The sequence below is a fragment of the Sciurus carolinensis genome, chromosome 8, assembly GCF_902686445.1.
Source record: "Sciurus carolinensis chromosome 8, mSciCar1.2, whole genome shotgun sequence".
NCBI lineage: Eukaryota > Metazoa > Chordata > Mammalia > Rodentia > Sciuridae > Sciurus > Sciurus carolinensis.
In genome coordinates, this window is record NC_062220.1 from 106,070,614 (window position 1) to 106,085,188 (window position 14,575).

General features: G+C 37.3%; 1 protein-coding gene across 1 annotated transcript in view; it reads left to right on the top strand.

Moving 5' to 3' along the window:
• Abca13 (ATP binding cassette subfamily A member 13) overlaps positions 1 to 14,575 on the top strand; it is a 475,698-nt gene that overhangs the window by 419,503 nt on the left and 41,620 nt on the right. The window contains 2 exon segments of the mRNA XM_047562044.1: positions 4,241 to 4,391; positions 11,137 to 11,271. Of these exon segments, the coding sequence (XP_047418000.1) occupies positions 4,241 to 4,391; positions 11,137 to 11,271 (286 nt within the window).

Consider the following 14,575-nt stretch of genomic DNA (forward strand, 5'->3'; position numbering starts at 1 on the left):
ATTTTGTATACATTACATACTTCAAATACATATGCATATTGGCACCAGAGGATCATTGCTAAACATACATCTCTGTATAAAGTTGTGCTCTCTCTTTATTACTTTAGAATGTATTAACATTTGTTTCATTGTCTAATGAGTTTTTAATTAAGTAAATTATTTGTAGCTGAAAAAAAGAAAAAAAGGATAACATGGGTGTGTGTGTATTTATAAAGAGATTCAAATTATTATTATAGATCCCAATTTGCTGGTGCAATTCAACTTTTTACCTTTTTTTAATGTATATGAACAAAATGCATAATATATTCTACACATGTATAGAATATACACATTGTTTAATACAAATTTAAATAGACATACTGTATTTCATCAGTCTGTCTTGTATATACATATATATATCTATATAGACAAAAACACCTGCACTACCTTTTAGAGTATCATCCTGATAAAGTTTCTAGTAAATATCCATGTAGGGAACACTTGAAACTTGAATATCCACTTAACATGTTCTTGCATAACACATACAAATATTCCATGGTTTTATATATATATGTACATATATATACATATGTATATGTATATATAGATACACACATACATATATACACATGTGTGTTTAAACTGTATTGTTTAATAGAAATTTAAATCAACATCCTGTATTTCATCAGACTGTCTTATTCCCTGTAAAAGGATGAATGAGCAGTAAAATACACACATGATGAAAATTTTGTGCAAAACCAGTAATTACTATTAGAACACTAGAGGAAAGAGAAGGTACCAACAGATCTGGCATCTGGTGAAGGCTCTCTGTTTAATAGATGGTGACTTATTGCTGCTTCCTCACATACTAGGAGGGCAAAAGGGACTAACCAGTTCCTCAGGCCTCTTATAAGAAAATGGTATTAGTCAGGGTTTTCCACGGTTTTCTCATAAAGAATGAGAAAGAGAGAGAAGAGAGGGGGAGGGAGGAAGGGAGAGAGAGAGAGGGAAAGAGAGAGAGAGAGAGAGACAGAGAGAGAGAGAGAGCACACATGAGAATTTGGCTTTCTTCTGCCTTCTTTGTTTTATCTGGGCCCCAACCAAGAGGATGGTACCCTCCTACAATGAGGGTGGTGGATCTTCCTTGCTTAGTCCACTGACTGGTTTGTCGGACTTTTCTGGAAACACCCTCACAGACATATTCAGAAATAATCCTTTACCAATAAACTATGTATCCATTAACACAGTCATATTGTACTTACAATTAAACATCATAGACACTAATACATTTATGAGGATTCCACCCTTCAGACCTAATCACCTACCAAAGGCGCACCTCTTATTACCATCATTCTCAGAAGGTACGTTTCAACATGAAAATTTGGGAGTCCACCCTGTGGAGAAACTTTAAGTGCCTGTTGCTAAGTGAAAGAAGCCAGTATGAAATGTTCTATGATGTGTTAATGCAACTTTATGACTTTCTGGAAAAGCACAACTACAAAGAAAGTAAAAGTAAAAAGTAGTGATTTTCAAGGTTTGTGGGAAGCGGGGAACGGATGAATAGGAGGAGCTCATGGGATTTTTTAAGGCAATGAATCTAGTATTTAGGATGTTGTAATGGTAGATGTTATGCATTTGTCAAAACCAGTAAACTGTACAATGCAGTGTGAACCCTAATATAAACTATGGACTTTAGTTAATAGATCAATATTAGTTCTTCAGTGTTAAACATTTACCACACCAATGCAAGCTGCTAATAATAGGGAACACTCTGAATGCAAGGAGAGAGTCTATGGAAACTGTGTGTACTTTCTTTTCAATTTTCTGTAAACCTAAAACTGTTATAAAAACTAAATCCTAATTTTTTAAAAAAATGCCTCCTCTCTTTTTCATGTAGTTCTTTTAACTTTCTGCATAAATGTTATGAAATGAAAAATGGTGGACCTGCCAGTGCAGGGTAGAAGTGTTAGAATTAGTCTTTGCAGACATTTCAGGGCAGCTGCATCATGTGTTAGTTTTATCATCTGCTAGATGAAGCCAGTGGAGTTTTTCGTTAATTGCTGTGTGCATTTTTACCATTAAAAGAGAATGCAATGAAATATTAATACATACTCTATAGTGGATTGACCTTGAAAACATAATATCTAAGTGAGAACAGCCAGATGCAGAAAGTAATCATATGATATGCACTCTCATGTCTACAATCCAAAGAATATGCAAAACAGTTAAATCCACCGAGATGGAATGAAGATGAATAGTGTCAGGGGTGAGGGGAGAAGGAAATGGGGAATGACTGATTCATGAGTACAGAGTTTTGTTTGGGGATGAAAAGAAACATTTTAGAATTAGATAGTGATCACATTGACAAAGCATATAAGTATTCTAATACATATAAATTTTACACTTTACAGAGATTAAAATGGTATAATTTATATTGTATTATTGCAACAAAAAAAGAGAATAGGAAAAAATTTCCACAAAATTATTGAGTTGAAACTTTTCAGAGGCAGTGATTGAAAACAGTCTTTGAAATTTTAATATTTCAGGTAATTGAGAACACCACGTGATTCTATCATATATATGTATATGATTCTATCATATATATATATATACATATACATATATATGTTGCAAGATACATATTTTATAAGAATTCAAGTACACTGATAAAGAAAATTTTTGAGTTTGACTAAAGAGAACACATTTCCTACAGTGTAGAAAAAAGATGAAATAAACTTCTGACTATCCCAAATTTGGAAAAAAAAAAAAAAAACAAAGTTTGAGATATAACTCTTAAAGATTTACAAAAAAAAAAAAGGATGAAATTGAGAGAGAATTTAAAATTTTACACCAAGCTATGTTTTCTTTCATTGTTTATTTCCATGAGCATATACATGGTTTAGATAGAAATTTAAAATATTAATAGTTCTGAACTGTGCTTTCTTTAAGAAATGCTAATAATTACCCCATTTAGAAGTCATGCTTTCACAACAAGTCTTTTTTTATAAACCTTATTTTCTATTTAGTAATAAGAATTTTTCTTCCTGAAGTATTCTTAAGAACCTTCATGGTCAACATAACTTACCTATTTAAAAATGCATAATAAATGGCTACATAGTTATTATTTTTCCTGCCAAAACAAGATAATGAGAAAACAATCAAAATATTAAATGTTATTGCATTTGAGTGATTTGGTAATAAATATGTATTAATGTTAAATATGAAATAAAACAAGTTTTTAAAAAGCGTGCAATTTTGTATAATTCTCACCCTGTGCATGTAGTACGGCAGTGCTCTGTGCTTTAAATATACACACATATTTTTTTTTTCTTTTAACACCCAAAGTAATCTTGGAGTTACTTTAGTTAATACCCATGTCTCTCACTTTGGAATCAAACCTGTTCTACAGGGCTCCTAAGGTTGCTGTGGGGTTAGGGGGAAAGTTTTCCCTCTACCTTCTTAGGAATTCTGCTAGAGCCCTGGAAATTAAACTGACAAAAGACATATTAATGAGAAAAATGTACACACAGAAGTTTTCACCAAGCAGAATTGAAAAATCTACACATTGACCAGAAGAATGAGGCTTGTGCACCATCTTAGGCTGAGCAAAGGCATAGTGGTCTTGGGTTTTGCCTCATGGGCTAGTATCAGCAGGGAGGGAGGAAGTATCTGGTGAGGAACAGCTGTCTCCATAAGGATAGCAGAGTCTCTCAGCATATCAGAGTGATCTTCCTAGTACAGAGACATCTTTACAAATGGAAATTTAGAAAAGTAGAAATTTAAAGCCAAGCATGGTGGCACACACCTGTAATCTCAGGGGCTTGGGAGGCTAAGGCAAGAGGATCACAAGTTCAAAGCTAGCTTCAGCAAATTAGCAAAATCTGTCTTAAAATAAAAAAGGCTGGGGATGTGGCTCAGTGGTTAAGTGCCCCTAATGGGTACAATCACTGGTATAAACAAATTAATTAATTAATTAAAAAGCAAGGAATTTATACTGTCTTTTTACCCAGAGAAAGTTAAACAGTTTTCCCTACCTCTGTTGTTGCTAGTTGCCATTAGCTCAAAATAGTTCATGTGCCAGAGATGCATGCTTTGAGGCTGCATATTCTGGTATCCTTCCCTTCTCCTTAGTTGAACCTATTTATGCAAAGTGAGTTAATTATAGTAAATGAACTTCAATGGACTTCTTATGAGCTAAATTTTTTAAAAATGGGTTGATATTTGCTAGGGAAAACTGTTCTTAGCCTGTTCTGTTTTGCAGAGAGGAGGTGGATCTGTCTTCTGCTGGCAAGGCAGGTGTTCTTATTGGCTACTGTCCACAGCAGGATGCCCTAGATGAGCTCCTGACTGGTTGGGAACATCTCCAATATTACTGCAGCCTACGGGGGATTCCAAAGCAGTGCATCCCTGAGGTAAGCATCCCTGGAATTTTTCCAAAAAAGGATCCTTTGAAGAATACTTAGTTACCACCTGTGGCCCCAATGTCTCTCTCTCCCCTTATAATAAATAGGAACCATAACATTGAATAAGCTTATCAGAAAGTCTTTTTCCAGTATGATTCTACAGAAGGAAACATACTAAAATATGACTGTCTTATTGATAGTATTTATTTAAAACATGTTTGTGTGAGTCATGAGAAAGAAGTTAAATAAAAAATAACAACATTTCTAACTTTGGTTCCTTCGCTTTTTCTTTTCTCTAAATGGCTTTTATATTTATATTCAAAAGCAAATATAGACTGGTTATCTCCAGGACTTACAGGGAAGAGATGAGATCACAGAGTATATGTGAAATTTGGGGAATATTGGAATGGATGATTTCCTCATTAGCAGGCCCACAGTTTCCTTTGAGGAGTTTCATTCTGAGTGGCCTCAGAAGAAGGAAGACCTGCAGGAACCCCTGACCCCCACCTATCACTGTGAGAGAGGAAGGAGAGCCAGGTGTAACAGAGAGGCAAGAGACAGCTGCCACTTCTCTTGATGGGAGCAGTGGTCAGAGAAACAGAGTGGGGAGAGCTTTGATGGACAGCTCAGAGGATGTTCCAAGTAGAGAGTCACTGGAATAACAGTTGCTTCAGGCACAATTTTACTTTTTTTGCACCTCATTTCTGGATTCTGAACTAGGAGAAGAAAAAAATTAGCTTATGTGATATTCTATTAGAGTCTGTAGAAACATTGTAGGACTCACAAGAGACAAAACTAATAGCCATCGCCTTCACCAGTCCATGAAAATTCATCCTCTGTGCTGTTTTTGTAATGCTTCAGCCTTCATTTCTTATTTATGTCCTGTGACTTCAAGCGAAGCTAGAACATACTCTTTCCACCTCATTGTGGAGACCCTAGACCCTTTATGCACCTCCCATTTTAATAAAGCAAAGAAAACTAACCACTCTGCAGGAGACCTGCTCACTGCAGTTAAACGGCTCTTGGAATCCAGCACTAATTGTTGGCTCCATCTTTAATAGGCATTTTCTCTGTCAGCTCCCCCTTGTTAGTTTTTGATTAAAGAGGCAGATGCTTGGCAAATGCTGTAAGCTGGCCCCTTTGCTGTCTGGGGGGAAAGTGCCTGTGAAAAGTCTCTTCTTAATATAGAAAGGCTCGGTGCTTCCTGTCATCCAGGGCAATTGCCTCCTGATACTCAGCTGTCTTACAGCCTTGTTTTCTGAACTCCTCCACGGAGAAGTTATTTTAATGGTCACCAATTAAGAACTGGCTTTATTTCTTTCATGAGACTGCAACTGATTTTGCAGACAGTATTGCTACTTGCTCTTTCTGAGGTTTCTAATAGATCAGCACACTTTTCCATCTGTTCCCAAAGGCATTAGCTCCCTTCCTAGAAAATATTCCTCTCTTGTAAACTGGGACTATATAGAAATACAGAAAAGTATGTTAGTCAGCTTTTTGTTGCTTTGACCAATATATCTGACACTAACAACTTCGAGGAGGAAAAGTTAATTTTGGCTCATGGTTTCAGAGGTTCAGTCCATGCTCAACTGACTCTAAGACTGAGGTGAGGTAAAACATCCTGGTGGAAGGGTATGGTGGAAGAAAGACAGTTGCTCATCTCATGGCAGCCAGGAAAGGAGAGAGGGGATGGGGGGCTTGGGGGAAGGGAGAGGGAGGGAGAGAGGGAGAGAGGGAGGGAGGGAGGGAGGGAGAGAGAGAGAGAGAGAGAGAGAGAGAGAGAGAGAGAGAGAGAGAGAGGAGATCCAGGGACAGATATAGCTCAAGGTCATAACCTCCAGTTATCTACCTCCTCCAGCCAAGTCCCACCTGCCTCCAGTAGTCCAATCAAGTTATTAATCCATCAGATGGATTAATCCATTAATGAGATCATAACCCTAATAATCCAATCTTTTCACACCTCTGCACATCGCTGCATTGCCTAACACATGAGCTCTTGGGGGCAGAGGGGACATTTCTAGATTCAAATTATAAAAAGTGGGTATTGTGTTTTGAGGTACTTACAACAAGATGTCCAGAGAAAATTATAAAATAACAGAAAATAACCATTGTAGCTAATACAATCATGCACTATATTATAATGTTTTAGTCAGCCACAGATCATATATGTGATGGTGGTCCCATAAGATTATAATGGAACTGAAAAAGTCCTATAACCTAGTGAAATCACACCCATTGGAATATGGTAACACAAGGTATCACTCATGTTTATGGTGATACTGGTGTAAATACACCTGCACTGTCAGCCACATAAAAGTGTAAACATACAAGATTGCACAACACATAACAGTTGATAATAAATGACTGTGTTACTGGCTTATGTACTTACTACATGATGTTTATATGATTATTCTAGAGTATACTCCCACTCACAAAAGCAGTTTACTATAAGGCAGTATGCCATGTAGCATCATCAGCAGCCTCAAACATCTTGTGATTACTGAGTCTGTTGATTGCATCGAGAGACCCTATCAAGTGACTGAGCTATACCATCTAGGTTTGTGTAAATAAACTCTATAAAGTTCATCTGATGATGAAATTGTCTAACAATTCAGTTCTTAGAAAGCATACTGTTGATAAGCGATGCACAACTGGATTTCAGTATTTATTCTTTCTCAGGCACTATTTTAAGTATTTTACAGTCAACATATAAGGTAGATAAGAGGATTATCCCTCATTTTATAAACAAAGAAATAGGCACAAAGCACTTATACAAGTTACCTGGATAGCATGTGTCAGGGTTTTGTTTTGAAAATCATGTAAACCAGCCATAGAGTACATGTTCTTGTTTAAGACCCTAGTCTGATCCTTAGTGCGTTCTGGTTTCTAGTAGTATAAAATGAAATTCCTTGTGCTGCCAACAACCCAGTCTTACTTTTTATCCTTCTGGAGTGGTCAAGGAAGTGGAAACCATGTGGGTTGATTGAATGACTCCTCTAACCCTGAGCTTTTCATAGTGATTTCTCATCCACTGGCTCTAGTTGGGCCCAGGTGTGCACCTCCTCACCAAGGCTTCAGGAAACAAACACATAAACACAAGAGGTTTTTGTTGTTACTGTTGTTTTTAGCTCATCTGCAGTTCATGTTGGTTATTTTCTCCAGGCTCCATCTGTTGTTCTTGGTAACATGGATAGCCACTGTGGGTCTTCCGTGATTTAAGAGACCATCCAATGTTTGCTGGAAAGTTCTTTCCAGTTCAGCCTCACATCCCCATTCCTCCTTCCCTCTGACCCTTAGAACCCAAGCCTTGTACTAAGCTTGATCCATGTTATAGGGCCCTCAGCCTACCTATGCCCCAGCTAGCTGGTCATTTCTGTGCACAGTCATGTCCCTCACTCCTGAAAACCTTCACACATTCAGGTAGGCAAGTAAAAGGTGACTATTCCTTCAGCTTGAATTTAGTTTCCACCAGTTGAAGTAATGATTTCCAATTTTCTCCATCTTCCATGCTGCACATTTTGTACACTGTACATATTTCAACCTGAAATCAATTAACCTGGTAAAGAATTTTATATTAAGTTACAACCAAATGATTCAGGAGACAGGGGCTATCCTATCTGGGATACTAGAGAAAGAAAGCACGTCTGAGGAGTTGATGGGGGTGGGTAATTTCAGGACTAATATCAAAGCCAAGCAACTGAGCAACACTTTGAATTGGGATCAGATGCAGCAGATTCTACCTTTTAGTTTTCCCTGCATTAGAAGAAGTAGGGTCTTTACCAATTTTATTTTTGTTAATACTCTCAAATTCCTACCAGGAAAAACACATACTGTGTGTGTCTTTTATACATCCTCTCTATAGCCATTTATTTACCTTGAATTTTTTTTCCATTCATAGTTTTACAAGAAGGAGCTACAAGTTACAAGACGGGGATGATAGGGTGGAGGTCATATGAAAAGGGAGGCTCAACAGATAAGCATTTTTATTTGAAAGCCTTTTCTCCTTTTCTCACTCTACTCATTTTAATCTTGAATCTCACAGGAAATTTTGAAGTAATCTGCACATATACTAGTGGATCATCTCTAGCTTTATAATGCAATAATTGTATAACATGATTTTCTGGGCAATCTATTTTGGCTCCAGTGAGCCCAAATGTGGCAAGTGTGATGATGCATGGGGAATATAAAGATAAATGAACCCCAATCTTTTGCCTTAAGTAAGATACTATTTCTAGAGTTTTCTGGGACAAAAATAACAGAGACTGTGTAACTGTTGACATTTTGTTTTAGGGGGAAAATAACAGAGTCTGTAACCCGTGACATTTTGGACCATAGGTAGTATTTTGCCAGCTTTGATTGCTGGGACATTATGTTTGCCATTATTGTGATAGTGGTGCAGAGTGCAGAAAGACGGCAACAAAATACTTCTTATTAGGCCATTTTTGGTTATTTTCTAAAAATGTAACGTTTAGAGAGCATTAGATCAAATTGATACATTTGTTCCTGTATATTCTGGAATCTTTGCTATAACTGATCCAGGATTTGGAGACTGCAGCATTTAAGATTTTGTGATACTGGGAAAATATGCCATATTTTACCTGGCTTCATAAAAATAAGCAATAATAAATACCTTATTGAGTTTATTCAACACTTCTCTAATTAATCTGAGGTGCATTTCTACAAAACCAAATTATTTATTATTATAATAATTATTATTATTATTTTACTTCATTTGTCTGTTCATCAGTTTTCATTTATGCTGATCTTTGAATATAATGTATGAGAATAAACTAAAAACTTTCTAATTATATACCTTATATTTTTCATTATTTTGATGAATTTTGTGGTTCGAAAAAAAATCACCCCAAATTAACTTTTTCCTCATGCATTATTGCTGCTATCCTCCAAGCTGTTAGCATTTGCTTTTTTCCAAAAGACAAAAATTTTCTGCAATGCTCCTAGGCCTCCTTGTGGGGAAAAGTGCTTCCTTGGTGGGAGCCTCCTGGGTTCCCTTCCTTCATCATTCCTGGAATGTTATCCCAGGACTCATCTTATGCTTCTTGGTAGTTGCTGTCTGGGGAAAATTTGAGTGAATCCCTTAGCACTTCTGTCATTGCTCTAGTTCCTGAAATGTCAGGCATGTATCTCTTTATTTGTGTGACACTTCATTCATATTTATGTTTGCTTGTTCGGAGTAAAATGTTTTGTTTGGATTTTTACTTATTTCATTTGTCTTCAGTTTATGTTAATTGATCAGATGGGTTGAATGATGCCAGGAAAACGATGATTTATTTGTATAAAACAATCTGGGGAAAACAACTTGACTGTTTTCCTAAGAACAAGTTATTGGCCTTGAGTTGATTTTCTTAGGCAGATAGCTGGAGTGTTGAGATTCCTTCTTCACGAGTCTTTTGGACCTGGAAGTCTGTTCTCTTGATTTATACTATTTGAACACAAGACCAGTTCTTGAGCTTTTTAGTTCATTTTCTAAATTATTTGGAGATTGTACAAATAAAAAATAGAGCAACTATATGTGAAAGTTTTTACTGAGAAGTATATATATCATCATAATATTTGAAAGCTTCTTAATATCTTATCATTATCTTATGCATTTATCATTTTCTACATTCATCAATAAATATATGTTTATTGGAGGAAAGCAATGTTTTATTAGCTACTTAGGACATGAAATTATTAAGTCATCTTCATATTCCTATGGAATTTTTTCTCTTTTCCTAAATTTGAATTAAGATATGATATTGGCCAATTTGGTTGTATAATGTCTAAAAAATGAATCTATATTAATACTTACATTAATACAGATTACATTATCATTATGGTCTCAAAAGTCAAATAAAATGGCAACATTTTAAAATATGCAGAATTGGGGGAAAAAGAAATTGCCTAGTTTGGGGTCCCAGTACAGGAGATGGAACTGTAAACGTAATAAACTATGGTGCAAATTAAGGTAGGAAGTGCTAAGGTGACTGCTGTAGTGATGCATGTGACACCTGAAATAGGGGATCGATATTTATGCTGAGGAGAGACAAGTAAATGATCTGGACTTTCAAGGTGTGTGAAAAGGTGGAAGGTCTGAAGAGAGGAGGAGGGTAGAGAAGTTGCACACATAGTGCCCCAGGAGAGTTAGAATCCCCCATGGCTGAGGGTGTAACTTTGGTGAATGAAGTCACCATCCTCATTGCTTGATAAAATGGTTCCCAGAAGTTGTGAACAAAAGCATTCCTTATTCTTTCCCTACCTCTAGATACTGAACTCTGAGTGTGCAAACTCACATCCATGGTTTGTTAATGTACAACAGATTTTTCTTTGCTTGGGCTAATCTTGAAAAGTCCCTCCTTCAGTACTTTCCTCCCTTGAGGTTTTGACAGCTCACTGTCTTGGTTTCACTCCTGTCCAATTCCATCTCAGAGTTCATTTTGGCTCACCTCCTTTCTGCTTACCTTAATATGGACATTTGTCTAGACTCAGAATTAAGTTTGTTTCTTGCCCATTGCTCTCTAAGTTCCAGACCAAAGGATTCTGGCCACCAGTCAGATGTCTGCAGGCACAGAAGATCCCTTCTGTTCTTTCTCCCCTTATCATGAAGAGGAATGAGCCAGGGGATATTCTTTGACTGTCTGTCAGGGGTAGACAGGAATGGTGGGAAGAAAGAACTGGAGTCAGGGCTGAATCTGGTATCTGGTGGGCACCATGGTAAATGGTGGTGTGCTTACCAACAGCTCCCCTCTTCCAGGTGGCGGGAGACCTTGTGAGACGCTTACACCTGGAAGCCCACGTGGAGAAACCTGTGTCCACCTACAGTGGGGGAACCAAGCGGAAGCTCTCCACAGCTCTAGCCCTGGTGGGGAAACCTGACGTTCTTTTATTGGTGAGTAGTGGAAATATCAGTAAAATGTCAAGATCTTGAAATAAGATGCACATTGCATGTATACTTGTAAACTTTGTTTAATTAAACAGAATCCTTCTAGGAAGTAACTTCAGAATTTGCAACACTGATTCTACAAACTAATAAACTCTTCTGCTCTAACTCAACATTTCCCAAACAAAATGTAAAAGACTACTGAACTTATACAGAAATAAGACATTTATCTTTTGGTAGATTCATTTATACTTGTCAAATTGAAAATTCAATAAAATATTAACATTAAAACTGTATTAAAAAGAATATTAAAATTCACTTCTAATCTGAAAATCAATATAGCTTTTCTCCTCTAGCACAATGCTTTTAAGTCTTTTCCTATGTGCAGATATGTCTTCATCATAATTGTAATGACACATGTCAATGATGAATCATGAGGATGACTGTCAAGGATTGTTATAATTTAGATGCAGTTTCCCCAAAAACCCATGTGTTAAAGGCTTTGTCCCCACCCCATGGTGTGAGTCCCCACCCCATGGTGTGATTGGTAGGTGGTGGGACCTTTAGGAGGTGGGGCCTGGTGGGAGGTCTTTAGGTCCTTGGGGACCTGCCCCCAAAGGGATAGTAAAACTGACTCTTCTTTATTGCTTCCTAACCATGAGCTGAGCAGTTTTACTCCAGCAAATGTTCCTGCTATGACATGTTGACTCCTTGCAGCCACAAAAGCAAAAGTGTCAACCAATCATTGTCTAGAACCTTCAACGTTGTGAACCAAAATAAATGCTTTCTCTTTATAAGTTGTTTATCTCAAGTATTTGTTATAATGAAGAAAAACTGGCTGACATATGGGTGCATGATAGATATTGGGGGGAGGAAAGAGAGTTCCAGAAAAAGGGTACAACATGAGCAATGGCCTTGAGATAAGGCATTCTGTAATCTATCTGGGAGCTGCAATCAATTCTAAATTAATTCAAAGCATTAGTTGGAGCTGATACCGTTAAGAAGTAGAGCCAATTGCTTTATATTTCAAAAATAGCTCTAACAATACATAATGCCATTCAAACAGCAAGTAGAATATTGTTCTTATGGTATAGATTAGATTCTAATCACTAGAGTTCACCTCAGGGCTGCACTTTGGCAGACAGTCTGATGGGTGTCAAAGAGCATAGGAAATAAAGCAGATTTTCTTTTCTGTTCTTGTTTACCAAATGAAAACAGCATTTCAGTGGGAGAGTTAATGGGGGTTCATAAAGTCCATGCCGAAAAATATGGTGCTATCATTTGTTGTCTATTGGAGACTTACCTGAATGTTCTTTTAAATTGATCTAAGTTTGATATTGAAAAGTCCAAAATTAAGGACTGATGTGGGAAGTCATCCTTATTTAGCAGAATCAGACTAGGTTGAGCCACTGGATTCAGAGGCCTGGCTTCTAGGGACTGCCAGGAAGCATGTGGCACTGCATGGGAGTGGTTCCCTGTCTCCTTCTGGAATTTTCCCCCTAAGAGGATGGGTCCCCTAACTCCATTCCATAGTATTCATCACAGAAGAAGCTCCTTCTGGTCCTGGCCCCTTTTACATGTGTGTTATAAATAAATGAGAGCTGGGCGAGTGGTTGTTGTAAGAGGCCAGAGCTGATATGGCCAGACCAGTCAAGCCCCCTCTCATATAAAAAAGAATATTGGCTCTTCTGTGTTTATTCAGTAGTTAACTTTTTGGATAATAGATGGAAAAACTGCCAACATAGTCCTCTGGCAGTTAACCCTTTTCTTCTCCATGCAGGATGTGGCAAGAGGATCCCCACAGATTGATGCACAAGTTTATATTCTGAAACCTAATAATACAAACTAACATTTTCCCCATTTCACAGTGTTCACAGATGACATTATCCTATTAAGATGAGATAGTCTGAGCCTAGGAGTTTGCAAGATGTGGGTGTTCTCCTCCTCCTGGAGGACGTCTCTGCTTAGCCTGGAACAGGGCATCTCCTCAGTCAGATGAAGGGAATCTGCTATACAGCTATGCTCTTGACTTATGACCAACCCTAAATTTTCTCTTTCATCTTCCTTGCTCTCATTCCCATTGGATGCTCAGGACTCTGGCACAATGGCCAGGTGAGGACTCTGGAGTCCTAGTAAACAGGTGTGGATTTTGCTTCTCCAGTTATGTAACATGACTTTGCATATTCTAAGCCTGTTTCCTCCTTGTATGATACAATCCACATTAAGTGAGCAACCCAATACCTCCTACATAATAAACCCACATTACGATAATGGTGACTGTTCAGAGCATCAGTTTCAAACGATGCTTTTGAAGTTCTCCACTAAGAGGCAAAAAGGACTCTCAGAGCTGATATCACAGTGACAATCAGGAAAATTAAAAATTACCCAGCCAACCCTCTTCCTGGACAATATAGGATTGTATCATTTACTTACTATTCTAAGTAGTACACACATAGCACTTGATTTGTAGAAAAAGCCAGGTGTTTATTTTCCTGTTCATTGATTTTTTTTTTTCTAACACTTGCCTTACAGTTTTCTTTTTCTTTTTCTCATTTTGGAGGAAGTTGATGACCCAAAGCTCTTAAGAAAAATATGTTCAGTGCTCCTGGATTACAGAAAGCACAAAAATGGATCATACAGCTGGGCAAGATTTCTCTCCAAAGTGGTTCAGATAGCAAGTGCTTTTGGAGTTTATTGAAGGAGAAAGCTTCAGGTTCCAAGAAATTCCAATTTATTTGATGTTGCTAAATAAATGAAGCCTTTTTCTACTATCATATCTCTTTCCAGGAGATATTGCTCTGAAAGTTTATGGAGGTGCAGGATTTATTTTAAAAACATCAAGGTTGGCTTACCTAAGCAGATCGTGAAGAGAATCAGACGGATGTGAAAACATATCCCAAAGCCCCTATTTTGATGGAGCCACAATTGACAAGTAAAATTGTATATATATAAAGTGTACAGTATAATGTTTTGATACACATATGCACTAGGAAATGATCACCCCAAGTTAATTAACATATCAGGGACCTCACACAGTAATCTTTTTTTTTTTTTTTTCCAGCTTGTGGTAAGAACACTTAGCAATCACATGAATGATAGAGTGTTGTCAACTACAGTCCCTGTTAGTCCATTGTGTGCAGCTGTAACAGTATATCACAGACTGGGTAATTTATAAAGAAAATAAATCTATTTTTAATAGCCCTAGAGGCTGGAAGTATAAGATCAAGGTACCATCAGATGTGGGGATCAGTGAAGGTTCTGTCTCTGCCTCCAAGATGGTACCTTGAACTTCATATCCTCCAGAAATGCTGTG